At 38.1% G+C, this 15,541-nt stretch overlaps 1 protein-coding gene across 1 annotated transcript in view; it reads left to right on the top strand.

The window, feature by feature from the left end:
- The window catches only part of USH2A (usherin), a 901,466-nt gene that overhangs the window by 45,471 nt on the left and 840,454 nt on the right, over positions 1 to 15,541 (top strand). Inside the window, exon 3 of the mRNA XM_081491700.1 lies at positions 15,121 to 15,253. Within this exon, the coding sequence (XP_081347826.1) occupies positions 15,121 to 15,253 (133 nt within the window). The remainder of the gene's footprint in view (positions 1 to 15,120; positions 15,254 to 15,541) is intronic.

Below are 15,541 nucleotides of genomic sequence, written 5' to 3' on the forward strand. Positions count from 1 at the left end.
GGAGAAGAGAACGACCAAGGATGAGATGGTTGGATGGCATCACTGACTCAGTGGACATGGTCTGAACAAACTCAAGGATATAGTGAAGAACATCTCAGTCTGGCGTGCTGCAGTTCATGGGGTCACAAAGAGTCGGACATGACTTAGTGACTGAATAACAACTTGTTGCAAGAACCAAAAATAATAGCAAACGAAGCAACGGACAAGCAATTAATCTCAAAAATATACAAGCAACTCCTGCAGCTCAATTCCAGAAAAATAAATGACCCAATCAAAAAGTGGGCCAAAGAACTAAACAGACACTTCTCCAAAGAAGACATACAGATGGCTAACAAACACATGAAAAGATGCTCAACATCACTGATTATCAGAGAAATGCAAATCAAAACCACAATGAGGTATCATTTCATGCCCGTCAGAAAGGCTGCTATCCAAAAGACTACAAGCAACAAATGCTGGAGAGGGTATGGAGAAAAGGGAATCCTCTTACACTGTTGGTGGGAATGCAAACTAGTACAGCCACTATGGAGAACAGTGTGGAGATTCCTCAAGAAACTGGAAATAGAACTGCCATATGACCCAGCAATCCCACTGCTGGGCATACACACTGAGGAAACCAGACTTGAAAGAGACATATGTACCCCAATGTTCATCGCAGCACTGTTTGTAATAGCCAGGACATGGAAGCAGCCTAGATGCCCATCAGCAGACAAATGGATAAGGAAGCTGTGGTACATATACACAATGGAATATTACTCAGCCATTAAAAAGAATACATTCGAATCAGTTCTAATGAGGTGGATGAAACTGGAGCCTATTATACAGAGTGAAGTAAGCCAGAAAGAAAAACACCAATACAGTATACTAACACATATATATGGTATTTAGTCAATCAGTAAAGATAACCCTGTATGCAAGACATCAAAAGAGACACAGATAAATAGAACAGTATTATGGACTCCATGGGAGAGGGTGAGGGTGGGATGATATGGGAGAATGGCATGGGAGCATGTAAATTATCATATGTGAAATGAATCACCAGTCCAGGTTCAATGCATGATGCAGGGTGCTCGGGGCTGGTGCACTGGGATGACCCGGAGGGATGAGATGGGGAGGGAGGTGAAAGGGGGGTTCTGGAAGGGAAAAACATGTACACCCATGGTGGACTCATGTCAATGTATGGCAAAATAAATACAATATTGTAAAATTAAAAAATAGAAAATTAATTTAATAAAAAAAAAGAACCTGTTGGTTTACATGCAGTAAATCAATGAAGATTAATAGAATGCATATTCACGTAAAACTACACAGAAAGAAACACAAAATGACTTAAAAGGCTTAAATATAATACACAACATGACAAAACTCCTAGAAGAGAACATAAGCCAGGTATTCTCAGGCAAATTTTACCAATGTTTTCTTAGATCAGTCTCTCCAGGCAATGTAAATGTTGATAAAAGCAAAAATAAGTAAATGGGACCTAATCGAACTCATAAGATTTTGTACAGCAAAGGAAACCATATACAGAATGAAAAGATAACCTACAGACTGGGGGAAAATATTCACAAATGATGCAACTAACAAGGGATTAAAATATACAAATGTTCCAAAATATACAAATAACTCATACAACTTGTTAACAAACAACGCAATCGAAAAACAGTAGAAGACCTAACTAGACATTTCTCCAAAGAAAACATACAGATGGCCAATAGGCACATGAAAAGTTGCTCAATATTGTTAATTAAGAGAAAAGCAAATAAAAATTACAATGAGGTAACACTTCACACCAGTCAGAATTTGTTGTTCAGTCACTCAGTCACGTCCGACTCTTTGCAACTGGGTGGACTGCAGCACACCAGGCTTCTCCGTCTTTCACCATCTCCCAGAAGCTTACTCAAACTCATGTCCATTGAGTCAGTGATGCCATCCAACAATCTCTTCCTTGACCCTTTTTGTATAGTTCTTCTGTGTATTCTTTCTACCTCTTCTTAATATCTTCTGCTTCTGTTAGTTCCATAGCATTTCTTTCCTGTATTGTGCCCATCTTTGCATGAAATGTTTCCTTGCTTCTCTAATTTTCTTGAAGAGATTTCTCATCTTTCCCCTATTATTGTTTTCCTCTATTTATTTGCATTGTTCACTAGGGACGACTTTCTTATTTCTCCTTGCTATTCTTTGGAACTCTGCATTCAGATGGGTATATCTTTCTTTCTCTTCTTTGCCTTCCACTTCTTTTCTCAGCTATTTGTAAGGACTCCTTAGACAACCATTTTGCCTTTTTTCATTTCTTTTTCTTGAGAAAGGTTTTGATCACCACCTCCTGTTATTGATTTCACTAATCTCTGTCCATAGTTCTTCAGGCACTGTGTCTATCAAATCTAATTGATTACAACAGTCCTGTGAGCCATGGTGTGCTGGCATAAGTCCTTTTGAAGGAGGTCACCATTACTGCCATTACCCCTATCAAAAGGGTGATATAATCTACATATCTAAGGTTATTGATAGTCCTCCCAGCAATCTTGATTCCAGCTTGTGCTTCATCCAGCTCAGCACTTCCCATGATGTACTCTGCATATAAGTTAAATAAACAGGGTGACAATATACAGCCTTGACATGCTCCTTTCCCGATTTAGAACCAGTCTGTTGTTCCATGTCCAGTTCTAAATGTTGCTTTCTGACCTACATACAAATTTCTCAGGAGCAGGTCAGGTGATCTGGTATTCCCATCTCTTTCAGAATTTTCCACAGTTTATTGTGATCCACACAGTCAAAGGCTTTGGCATAGTCAATAAAGAAAAAGTAGATGTTCTTCTGGAACTCTCTTGCTTTTTTGATGATTGAACGGATGTTGGCAATTTGATCTCTGGTTCCTCTGCCATTTCTAAATCCAGCTTGAACATCTGGAAGTTCACAGTTCATGTACTGTTGAAGCCTGGCTTGGAGAATTTTGAGCATTACTTTGCTAATGTGTGAGATGAGTGTGATTTTGTGGTAGTTTGAACATTCTTTGGCATTGCCTTTCTTTGGGATTGGCATAAAACTGACCTTTTGCAGACCTGTGGCCACTGCTGAGTTTTTCAGATTTGCTGGCATATTGAGTGCAACACTTTCACGGCATCATCTTTTAGGATTTGAAATAGCTCAGTTGAAATTCCATCACCTCCACTAGCTTTGTTCATAGTGATGATTCCTAAGGCCCACTTGACTTCACATTCCAGGATGTCTGGCTTGAGGTAAGTGATCACACCACCGTGGTTATTTGGGTCATGAAGATCTTTAGTTCTTCTGTGTTCTTGCCACCTCTTCTTAATATCTTCTGCTTCTGTTAGGTCCATACCATTTCTGTCCTTTATTGTGCCCACCTTTGCATGAAATATTCCCTTGGTATCTCTAATTTTCTTGAAGAGATCTCTAGTCTTTCTCATTCTACTGTTTTCCTCTATCTCCTTGCACTGATCATTGAGGAAGATTTTCTTATCTCTCCTTGAATATTCTGCTGAATATTCATTTTAAGGACTGATGATGAAGCTGAAGCTCCAATACTTTGGCCACCTGATGTGAAGGACTGACTCATTGGAAAAGACCCTGATGCTGGGAAAGATTGAAGGTGGGAGGAGAAGGGGATGACAGAGGATGAGACAGTTGGATGGCATCACTGAATCGATGGACATGAGTTTGAGTAAGCTCTGAGAGATGGTGAAGGACAGGGAAGCCTGGCGTGCTGCCGTCCCTGAGATCGCAAAAAGCCAGACATGACTGAGCAACTGAACTGACTGAACTGAACCCTACCATTGTTTGGCCTCAGGCCAGGCTACAGAGAGGGAACACAGCTACACCCATCAGCAGAAAATTGGATTAAAGATTTAATGAGCATGGCCTGCCCACCAGAGCAAGACCTAGTTTTCCCCACAGCCAGTCCATCCCACCAGGAAGCTTCCACAAGCCTCTTGTCCTCATCCTTCAGAGGCAGACAGAATGAAAGTCACAATTATAAAAAACTAGCCAAACATCACATGGATCACAGCCTTGTCAAACTCATTGAAACTATGAGCTATGCCATGTAGAGTCACCCAAGACAAATGGGTCATGGCAGAGAGTTCTGACAAAACATGGTCCACTGGAGAAGGGAATTGCAAACCACTTCAGTATTCTTGACTTGAGAACAACATGAACAGTATGAAAAGGCAAAAAGGTACGACATTGAAAGATGAACTCCTCAGGTCAGTCGGTGTCTAATATGCTACTGGAGAAAAGTGGAGAAATAGGTCCAGAAGGGATGAAGAGGCTGAGCCAAAGCATTAACAGCGCTGAGTTGTGGATGTGTCTGGTGGTGAAGGTAAAGTGCGATGCTGTAAAGAACAATATTGCATAGGAACCTGGAATGTTAGGTCCATGAATCAAGGTAAACTGGAAGCGGTCAAACAGAGATGGCAAGAGTGAACATCAACATTTTAGGAATCAGTGAACTAAAATGGACTGGAATGGGTGAATTTGATTCAGATGACCATTATAGCTGCTACTGTTGGCAAGAATCCATTAGAGGAAATGGAGTAGCCCTCATAGTCAACAAAAGAGTCCAAAATGCAGTACTTGGGTGCAATCTCAAAAATGACAGAATGATCTCTGTTCGTTTCCAAGGCAAACTATTCAGTATCACAGTAATCCAAGTCTATACCCCAACCATTAATGCCAAAGAAGCTGAAGTTGAATGGTTCTTTGAAGACCTACAAGACCTTATACAACTAACATCAAAGAAAAATGTCCTTTTCATCATAGGGGACTGGAATGCAAAAGTAGAAGTCAAGAGATACCTGGAGTAACAGGCAAGTTTGGCCTTGGAGTACAAAATGAAGCAGGGCAAAGGCTAACAGAGTTTTGCCAAGAGAACACACTGGTCTTAGCAAACACCCTCTTCCAACAACGCAAGAGAAGATTCTCCACATGGACATCACCAGGTGGTCAATACCAAAATCAGACTGATTATATTCTTTGGAGCTCTATACAGTCAGCAAAAACAAGACCAGGAGCTGGCTGTGGTTCAGATTATGAACTCCTTATTGCAAAATTCAGACATAAATTGAAGAAAGTAGAGAACATCACTAGGCCAATCAGAATGGCCATCATAAAAAGCCAAAAATCATAAAAGCTAATGAGCATGTAGAGGAAAAGGAATCATTGTACATTGTTGATAGGAACATAAATTGGTGCAGACATTATGGAAAACAGTATGGATGTTCCTTAAACTAAAAATAGAGCTCCCATATGATCCAGGGATCCTACATTTGTGAAAAATCCAGAAAACTCTAATTCAAAAATATGCATGCAGACCACTGGTCATAGCAGCACTATTCACAATAGCCAAGATATGAAAGCAACCTAAATGTCCATTGACAGATGAATGAATCAAGATGCGGCATATATACACAATGGAGTACTACTCAGCCATAAAGAAAGAATGAGTTAATGCCATTTGCAACAACATGAATTGACCTAGAAATTATCATACTAAGTGAAGTAAGTCAGAAACAGAAAGACAAATTCCATATGATATCATTTACACATGTTATCTAAAGCATGATGCAAATGGATTTACTTACAGAACATAAATAGACCCACAGACTTAGAAAAAGAAATTATAGTTATTAGGGAAAGGATGGAGAAAGGCATAGATTGGGAGTTTGAAACTGACATGTAGACAATGCTATATTTAAAATAGATAACCAACAGAGACTGAATGTATAGCAGAAAGTTATGGTTTTATATGAAGGGTATGATGAACAGTTTTCTTCCTAGACATGGAAGACATGATAAGAACTTGACTTTTTAAGGAAAGGAAATTGTAGGCATAAAAACAACTTCCAGATTTAGGGATAGAAAATGTTAAAAAAAAAGTTACTAAGGTGCTTTTTAGCTAATTCTAACAATCTTTTAGAAGTTATCTGTTCTGTATGGATAAAATAGGAAAAATAACTAAGGATCAGTTCAGTTCAGTTCAGTCGCTCACTCGTGTCCGACTCTCTGCGACCCCATGAACCGCAGCACGCCAGGCTTCCCTGTCCATCACCAACTCCCGGAGTCTACCCAAACCCATGTTCATCGAGTTGGTGATGCCATCCAACCATCTCATCCTCTGTCGTCCCCTTCTTCTCCCGCCCCTAATCCTACCCAGCATTAGGGTCTTTTCCAATGAGTCAACCCAATGCATGAGGTGGCCAAAGTATTGGAGTTTCAGCTTCAACATCAGACCCTCCAATGAACACCCAGGATTGATCTCTTTTAGGATGGATTGATTGGATCTCCTTGCAGTCCAAGGGTCTCTCAAGAGTCTTCTCCAACACCACAGTTCAAAAGCATCAATTCTGCGGCGCTCAGCTTTCTTCACCGTCCAACTCTCACATCCATATATGACCACTAGAAAAACCATAGCCTTGACTAGACGTACTTTTGTTGGCAAAGTAATGTCTCTGCTTTTAAATATGCTATCTAGATTGGCCATAACCTTCCTGCCAAGGAGTAAGCGTCTTTTAATTTCATGGCTGCAGTCACCATCTGCAGTGATTCTGGAGCCCAAAAAAATGAAGTCTGACACTGTTTCCACTGTTTCCCCATCTATTTCCCATGGAGTGATGGGACCAGATGCCATGATCTTAGTTTTCTGAATGTTGAGCTTTAAGCCAACTTTTTCACTCTCCTCCTTCACCTTCATCAAGAGGCTCTTTAGTTCTTCTTCACTTTCTGCCATAAGGGTGGTGTCATCCACATATCTGAGGTTATTGATATTTCTCCCGGCAATCTTGGTTCCAGCTTGTGTTTCTTCCAGCCCAGCGTTTCTCATGATGTACTCTGCATATAAGTTAAATAAGCAGGGTGACAATATACAGCCTTGACGGACTCCTTTTCCTATTTGGAACCAGCCTGTTGTTCCATGTCCAGTTCTAACTGTTGCTTCCTGACCTGCATACAGGTTTCTCAAGAGACAGGTCAGATGGTCTGGTATTCCCATCTCTTTCAGAATTTTCCACAGTTTATTGTGATCCACACAGTCAAAGGCTTTGGCATAGTCAATAAAGCAGAAATAGATGTTTTTCTGGAACTCTCTTGCTTTTTCGATGATCCAGCGGATATTGGCAATTTGATCTCTGGTTCCTCTGCCTTTTCGAAAACCAGCTTGAACATCTGGAAGTTCACGGTTCACATATTGCTGAAGCCTGGCTTGGAGAATTTTGAGCATTACTTTACTAGCATGTGAGATGAGTGCAATTGTGTGGTAGTTTGAGCATTCTTTGGCATTGCCTTTCTTTGGGATTGGAACGAAAACTGACCTTTTCCAGTCCTGTGGCCACTGCTGAGTTTTCCAAATTTGCTGGCATATCGAGTGTAGCACTTTCACAGCATCACATTGAGACAATTAAGAGTATAGGATATTGTTATCATCTGTGTACCAAAAACATTCTTTTTCATCTGTTTTTATAAATTGAAGTATAGTTAATATGCAGTGTTTTGTTAATTTCAAGTGTATAGCAGTGAATCATATATGTATATAAATACACACCTATATATATATATATATACACACACCTATATATATATATATATATATATGTATTTAGATTCTTTTCCATTGTAGGTTATTACAAGATGTTGGATATAGTTCTCTGTGCTATATATAGGTTCCTTATTATTTATTTTATATACTTTATTTTATGCAACATATGCACACTACCAAAAGCATTCTTAAATATGGAATTGTGCATAAAATGTTCCTAGAGAGTATCTACAGACAATGGGCTGACTCTATTCCCATTCCCTATGAAATCAATAATAAATCAAACCATTAGCACATTTTCCCATTGTGTGTGTGTGTGAATTAAGAGCTACTTTTTAAAGTAAATAGAGTAATAGTTTAGGAAGTAGTGGCCATGAGAGTTTTATATCCACTCAAGATAGGACAAAGAAAATTACTTACATTTCTATGTTAAATTTCTAGAGATTGATTAAGCTGGAGGTTTGTTCCTAGGAGATTGCAGTATATGGAGAGAGAGCTTTAATAGGTTTCATGGCATGCATACATGCTTAGTTGCTCCGTCTTGTCTGACTCTTTGTGACCCCAAGGACTGTAGCTCATCAGGATCCTATGTCCATGGGATTTTTCAGGCAAGAATACTAGAGTGGGTTGCCATTTCTTCCTCTAGAGGAACTTCCCAACCCAGGGCTCAAATCTGTGTCTCCTGCATTGCAGGTGGATTCTTTACCCACTGAGCCATCAAGGAAGCTCAAGAGATGTCATGGAAAGTGAAGTCTCTCAGTTGTGTCTGACTCTTTGCGACCCCATGGACTGTAGCCTACCATGCTCCTGCGTCCATGGGATTTTCCAGGCTTGATACTGGAGTGGGTTGCCATATCCTGCCATGTTATGGAGAGAGTAGTTAATCCAAAGTATCCTGCTTAGGGTGAAAATGTAGTCACTTAGACATGGATCACTTCCAGAGCCTGGCTTGTCTGAGTTATTCATAGAGGAAAACAGAAGTCTGTATGTCAGATACAGGGGTCTGTTGGGGAGGGGGTTGGAGATGAATGGAGCAGGGAGGAAGGGAGAAGGGACCAGGGAGAGAAGTGTTGAAATGTGTGAGCTCATGGGAGATAATAAAGAGAAACAAAACAAGTCAGAAAATCTTGAAGAATATAGCTGTGTCAGAAGTCATTTCCCTGCAGCATCTTTCACATGGTCGAAGAGAAGGAAGATTTAAGAAGTTAGTAAATTAAACCAATAGTGGGAACACATACACATTCCAAATACTTGTGTGCAACCCATGTGATTAATTTCTACAAACGAACTTTCCATAAATAATTACCTCAACTCTTTTTGTCATATTGTTTGTATAAATGTAGCATAGAAAATATTTAATAGATGTGTGTGTTTATTCATAATTATAGGATTCTATAAAAAACCCATATTAGTAAATAAGGTCACTCTGCAAAGGTGAAAAATTCCTGTATGACACATTTTATCTGTTAAAAATGGTGCCTTTTCTTTATTGCTTAGAATTGCAACACTGTACATTGTGTTGGTGGTTTTATTTTTGGAGTATTTATTAGTCAATCAGTCAATTAGTATTTACTGAGCTTCTGCCCAGCACGTAGGGCATGCTCATCAAATTTGCAAATGACACAAATCTTGGAGGATGTTAAATACATTGGATGAGAGACGTAGCATCTAAAAAGATTTTGACAGCCTGGAGCAATGGGCTGAATCTAACAAGATGAAATATATTGTGGATAAATATAAATTCCTGTCCTTGGATTCACAAAACTAACTGCATATGTACAGGATGGGGTAGATATGCTTTAACAGTCAGCTCAAGTTAATTTATCAGTTTCAGCTATATGATGTCATTGCCAGAAATGTAGCATGCAAGTTTGGATTACATTAAGGTGATAATCTTATTTCAATTTGGTGAGAGGCCACATGTAGAGATTGTAGTATTTCTGGAGCCATATTTTAAAAGAGAGACCCAAAGCCATGTCATATTTAGAACACCACAGAAGCCAAACACATTTATCTTGAAGAAGACTTGGGAGAAAAATATGTGTGAACTCTTGTGTGGAAAAGGGATTGGATTTGTTTCATGTGGTCTCAGTAATTAGAGCTGGGACCTAAGAATTGAATTTATAAAGAGACATCTTCCAGTTCAATCATTTATAATAGTAAAAGCTGTTCAAAGATGAAAGGTTTCCCAAAGTCTGCAGAATCAGAATAGTGGAGCAGGTGAATCTCAGAGTCCTCATTTTGGGGATAATATTAATAACATGGCAGAGGGGGATCTGAGAACCTGGTAAGATACTATAAGTAAAGCACTCAAAACACTGCCAGGAAAATGGCAAATGATTATATTGCTCATTGAGATTGTTACCCTTCTTATTATGGGAGGCATTGATATAAAACCTGAATCATCACTGTGTTGAGTTAAAGCAAAGTAACTCAATGGGTGGTGGTTATAGATGGTGGTTATTTCTAAATGCTAACTGCGAGTAGCTAATTAAAATTGTTTAAAACAGTCTCTAGAACCAGTCACTCCTCTATGTATCTTTGAAAAATGTAACCTTTTTGTATTTAATTCTGTATGATTCCATTTCATTACTTGGAGATAATACCAAATCTGTCTTGGATTGTTGTAAAGATAAAAGAAAACTTTAGAACAATGCTCAATATGCTAGCTTCTCAATAAATGTGAACACTTTGATAATGCTAAAGGAGTCAATAAAGGATCCTTGTAGGATTTCGGACTTGAGATATATATGTTTTGAAAATACTAAGAATTTAAGTAAATAAAAAGCAGTAGCAAGTTTATTACCATATGGAAATAGCTTAAATATAACACGGAAATAGAATTAAGCATTGTGTGATTATCAGACAGTGAGGAAATCTCACCATTTAGGTGAAGTTGACTCTGGTGACCAGTTGGAAATAAAAGTGGATGGAACAAGAGAGGGAAAATCTCAGAAGACCTTTAGTTTAGGACGGTAAGCAGAGTGGCATTCCACATGCTTTCAGGTAGAGGATGAAACATACATGTGATATTTTAAAATAACCTTATGAAGTTTTCAGAATAAACTGTCTTCCTTATGCTTAAAAATTATAGATGGAATAGTTGAATCTTTTATGCAAATCCTTCTTTAACCTAGAAATAGAAATTCTATTTCAGGACAATTTCTATTTCAGAAAGTCCAAACACTTTTTCCTTCATAAAGTTTTCCCTTCAGATTCATATCTGTAGGGAAAAATAGTTTTCTTTTCTTGTTTGAAATCTTTAGCATTCAAGATGATGTTCTTTATATTTGTATCACCCACCCTCATCTTCTGAGAGTGAATCTTAATTGAGATCTGTTGCCAAATCGTTTGTGTTAAATCTATGAGAGAGATGTTTTCAAAATGCTTAAAATGGTTTTGCTTTAAAACGAGATTCATCAAATTAATGAAACTGAAACCAAAAGGTGCTTACTCCTTGGAAGGAAAGTTATGACCAACCTAGACAGCATTTTAAAAAGCAGAGACATTACTTTGCCGACAAAGGTCTGACTAGTCAAGGCTATGGTTTTTCCAGTGGTCATGTATGGATGTGAGAGTTGGACTATAAAGAAAGCTGAGCACCAAAGAATTGATGCTTTTGAACTGTGGTGTTGGAGAAGACTCTTGAGAGTCCCTTGGACTGCAAGGAGATCCAACCAGTCCATCCTAAAGGAGATCAGTCCTGGGTGTTCATTGGAAGGACTGATGTTGAAGCTGAAACTCCAATACTTTGGCCACCTGATGCGAAGAGCTGACTCATTTGAGAAGACCCTGATGCTGGGAAAGATTGAGAGCAGGAGGAGAAGGGGATGACAGAGGATGAGATGGTTGGATGGCATCGTCGACTTGATGGACATGGGTTTGGGTAGACTCTGGGAGTTGGTGAGGGACAGGGAGGCCTGGCTTGCTGCGGTTCACGGGGTTGCAAAGAGTCAGACACAACTGAGCAACTGAACTGAACTGAAATGATATTCTTGGGAGGCTCATAAGTCAGTTCTAGGAAGACAGGTCCCACAAAGAAGGTCCCAAAATAGGTTCTACACCACACATTTATGGATTAAGGCACAACTTCTTGAAGCAACTCCATGAAAAAGACAGTAAGCTTCAGTATTTAAGTGAAAAACAACTGTCATCTTTTATAGTGATTCACATACTTTTATTATACTAAAAATACTCTATGCTTTCACACATACAAACTCCTAGAGGAAAAGGATTGTGATTTTATTTTATTTAGTTTTTTTGGTGTAACTTACAGGGCCACTGTAGATTCTGGATTCATGCTGTGCTGAATTAAATTGAAATTAGGAGGATATAGGCAACAGAAAAACTGCAAAACTATTTCTCCAATGAGGAAGTCAGCATAGGGACTCTGCATATTTTTTCCCCAGCTTGAATCAGCATTATTTTTTTGTGTGTTGTTGTTGTTGTTGATGGTGGTGGTGGTAGCAGTAGCAGCCAGCCTAAGTAGAAAAGCAACAGAAATCTGGCATTTCAGTGAAACAAGAGATTGTACATAATTACGGGGCGGGGTGGTGGTGGTGGGTGCTGGTTGTATTTTTTCCCTTGGTAGCCTCTCAGCTGTTGTATGATTTTCTAGAATTTTGAATCATGCTCCTCTCTAATCAGGCATGAGAATGGTGAGTAATTCTACTATTTTTTTTTTAAGTCTAATATACTCTGGAGCTCAAAGGAATGAGTACATCCTATCACAGAGACACAAATTTGACCCCCCTCCAAAAAAAATCAATAACGTAAAATTTGAAGGCCTGACAGAATGAAGGCTAGAGAATGACATGCTCCCTTGTATCTTCTTTCTAAAATGTTTTTGGGGATCTTGTGAGGGCATAAAGCTTTTCTACAGCTGCTACTAGTTTTGCCAATTCATTCCTTCAAGCCACTCCAATAAACATGTCCAAACTCCTCTAATCCTTAGAGAGGTGGAGAAAGATAGAGAGGAAGTTCACTTGAGCAGAAGGCTTTCTTTTTACAGATCAGAAATTCCATCGTATATATTCCTATTCCCTTAAATAACTGGCAAGGGGGTCATCAGGATGAGCTATGGCAAAGAGCCACCATCATGGTCACAGTTTCAGTGTGATGGGGCCCCAGACCTGAATTGCAAAGTAGTTTAGAGAATCTTGGAATATAAAACATGATACAGAACACCAAAGAGGATTTAATCTTATTTATAGAAAAGTGGCTGGTGGTGGGTAGGGGAGAGGCAACAACAGGCAAGAGTGACTTGAGATCATCATTAATCATTTTTTAAGTACCAACAAAGTGCAAACATTCTTCTGGAATTCACTGCAAGTGGCACTGAATCCTTCTACTAAGTAAATATGTGATGAGTTGATAAAAAAAAGAAAAGAAGGTCCTGAACTCTTGACTACAGATACAATACAGTGAATACAGAAAATCAAAAGCATGCTTTCTATCTGACTCAAAATAAAGGTGCACTTAAACTTGTAAAAGACAACATTTTTATTTGAATGATATGACAGAACTGTCACAGGAGTGTTACCTGCTATAAAGAAAGCCAAAGAATTATTACCGTTATTAGACCAGTGACACTGAGCTTTAGCCATACATTTCTAACTTCTGTCCCTCTACAGAGACAATTTTCTTTTCTTAAATAAACTGTCATGCTAGTGTTAATATATTGTTGGCTCTCTCATGCTCTGAGAATACTGCTGATATAAAACATGTATATGTTAGATTGGTAATAGTATCTTTAGTGGAGCTGACTAGAACAAATGTGTTTCCCTCATGGCTGCGCTAATGTGATAAAGGAAAATTGGCTGTTCATCAGCTTTTGGCTGGGTAAAGACAGTAGAGATGGAACCACATTCTTTTTTATGCATTAATACCTTCGAGAACTTTCCACGAGTTATATTTCATGTGCCTGCATGTTGCGCAGAGATGTTGTAAAACATGAGATAATGCTACAAATAACAAAGTAGAAAAGCCTGTATCTTTTATAATGATAACAGTCAAACACCAAATGACAGTAACAGGCTGTAAAAAATGGCATGCAAAAAAAAAGCAACAGAAGGGTATATATCCAGATCCATGAGGAGCTAGTGTGTGATTTTTGGTCTTTATGTTAAAGCTTTGTTTTATAATTAAGTCAAATGGAACACAGGGTCGAGGCATTTAGGAAAAAATATGGTTTTAAATGAAAGCAGGTTGGATAGAGAGGAAAAAAGCCAAACTGAATAAGTTTTTGAAGAACTGATATATTGATATTGCCAAGAAATTTTTGTAATTGCCAAGTGTGTGTGTGTGTGTGCGTGTGTAATTTTTTTTAGGATGGGGACTTTGAAAAGAGTTCCTAAGGCAATTGTTCACATGATTTAAAAATATTGGAGGGTAGTTATTTATTTTCATTAATTTTTGCAAGGCTGTTTTAATATAATTTCATTTTGAATGCTATATTTGATATTTTTATTTAAGATGTTAGCATCAAACTTCAACTACACGATATTACATTTCTCTCAATGAAGTAATCTGTGTAACTTTTTTTTCCTTCTCTCAAGTTTATTTTATTTATTTATTTATTTATATTATTTTAAATTAGTTTATTTATCTATTTTTTAACTTTACAATATTGTATTTGTTTTGCCATACATTGACATGAATCCACCATGGGTATACATGTATTCCCCTTCCAGAACCTCCCTCCCACCTCCCTCCTCATCCCATCCCTCCTGTGTAACTTTTTATGATATAATCCAGGGGTAGTCAAACTATAGCTCATGGTACAAACCTGGCTGGCCACCTATTTTTATAAACATTTTGCTGGAACATATTTGTGCCCATTCATATATGTATTGTTTGTGGCTGCTTTCCTATTACAGCAGAGTTGAGCAGTTGTGACCTGAACCATTTAGATCACAATATCATATCATTTGGCATACAAATAAAAAGTATTTATCTGTTTACAGAAGAAGCTTGTTGACCTCTGGTGTAGAGGGTTGTTAGGGGTACCTGATTAATTAGCCTAGACTATGATCAGCAGATTTTTGTTATTCTGTATTGGAGAAGTGCAGGTGAAAATTACCAACTGGATACCAACACCTAAGAAAATAAATGTTGATAAGGAGTCTTTGTGTTAGCAACCTAAATTGAATTATATTCATAAGTAATACATTTCTGGTGTATCTGGTTTTGAATATTTTTGCCTTTTGCATTCATTTCTGTTTATTTCAAAATATAACTGTAACAAATTTAACTAGTAGCTAAAGAAGCAGTGTTTCCAGAACAACTTATGAAGACATGGAAGACAGAGCTGTGAAATATATGGGACAAACAGTTATGCATACCTGTGAATACCCTGGTATATATGATCCAGCACAGAATTATTATATATAGTTTTATCTCTAGATATACAAACATAAGATATATCATTGGACCATTAAAATAAATTCCTAGTCTTTCCAACTGAAGGAAGTGGAGAAGTGGGAAATTAACTTGAGAAAGCCTGCTAAAGGCAGTTATTATAAAATAAAAGCTTATGCAATTAAAATAATAATGGTGATAATTTCTTACAGGTACATCAGACAAAAATCAGTTTCTTCATCAATGGTTTGGAAAAGGATAATGCAGCTTTTGATGCAAGAACTCTAAGTGGTTCAGTTATAGATTTTGCCTCTGGTACTATGCAAATAGGACAGAGCTTAAATGGTAAGTTGAGATTTCAGAAAATTATTTGTTTTATTTAATTACATTGTTCCTTGAAAAATGTGTCAAAAGATTTTAAAATACCCAGATGTATTTGTTTCCTAGGGCTTCTGTAATACATTGGCACCAATTGGGTGACAGTTTAATAAAGCAGATTTCATTCCCCCATGATTCTGGAGGGTAGAAGTCTGAAATCAAGGTCTCAGTGTTAGCTTCTTCTGGAAGTTCTGAGGGGGAGTTCATTCCATACCTCTCTCTTTCTGGTGGCATCTAGCAATACTTAGTGTTCCT

This window comes from Giraffa tippelskirchi, chromosome 5, assembly GCF_054371585.1.
Source record: "Giraffa tippelskirchi isolate mGirTip1 chromosome 5, T2T-mGirTip1v1.2.pri, whole genome shotgun sequence".
NCBI classification, from domain to species: Eukaryota; Metazoa; Chordata; class Mammalia; order Artiodactyla; family Giraffidae; genus Giraffa; species Giraffa tippelskirchi.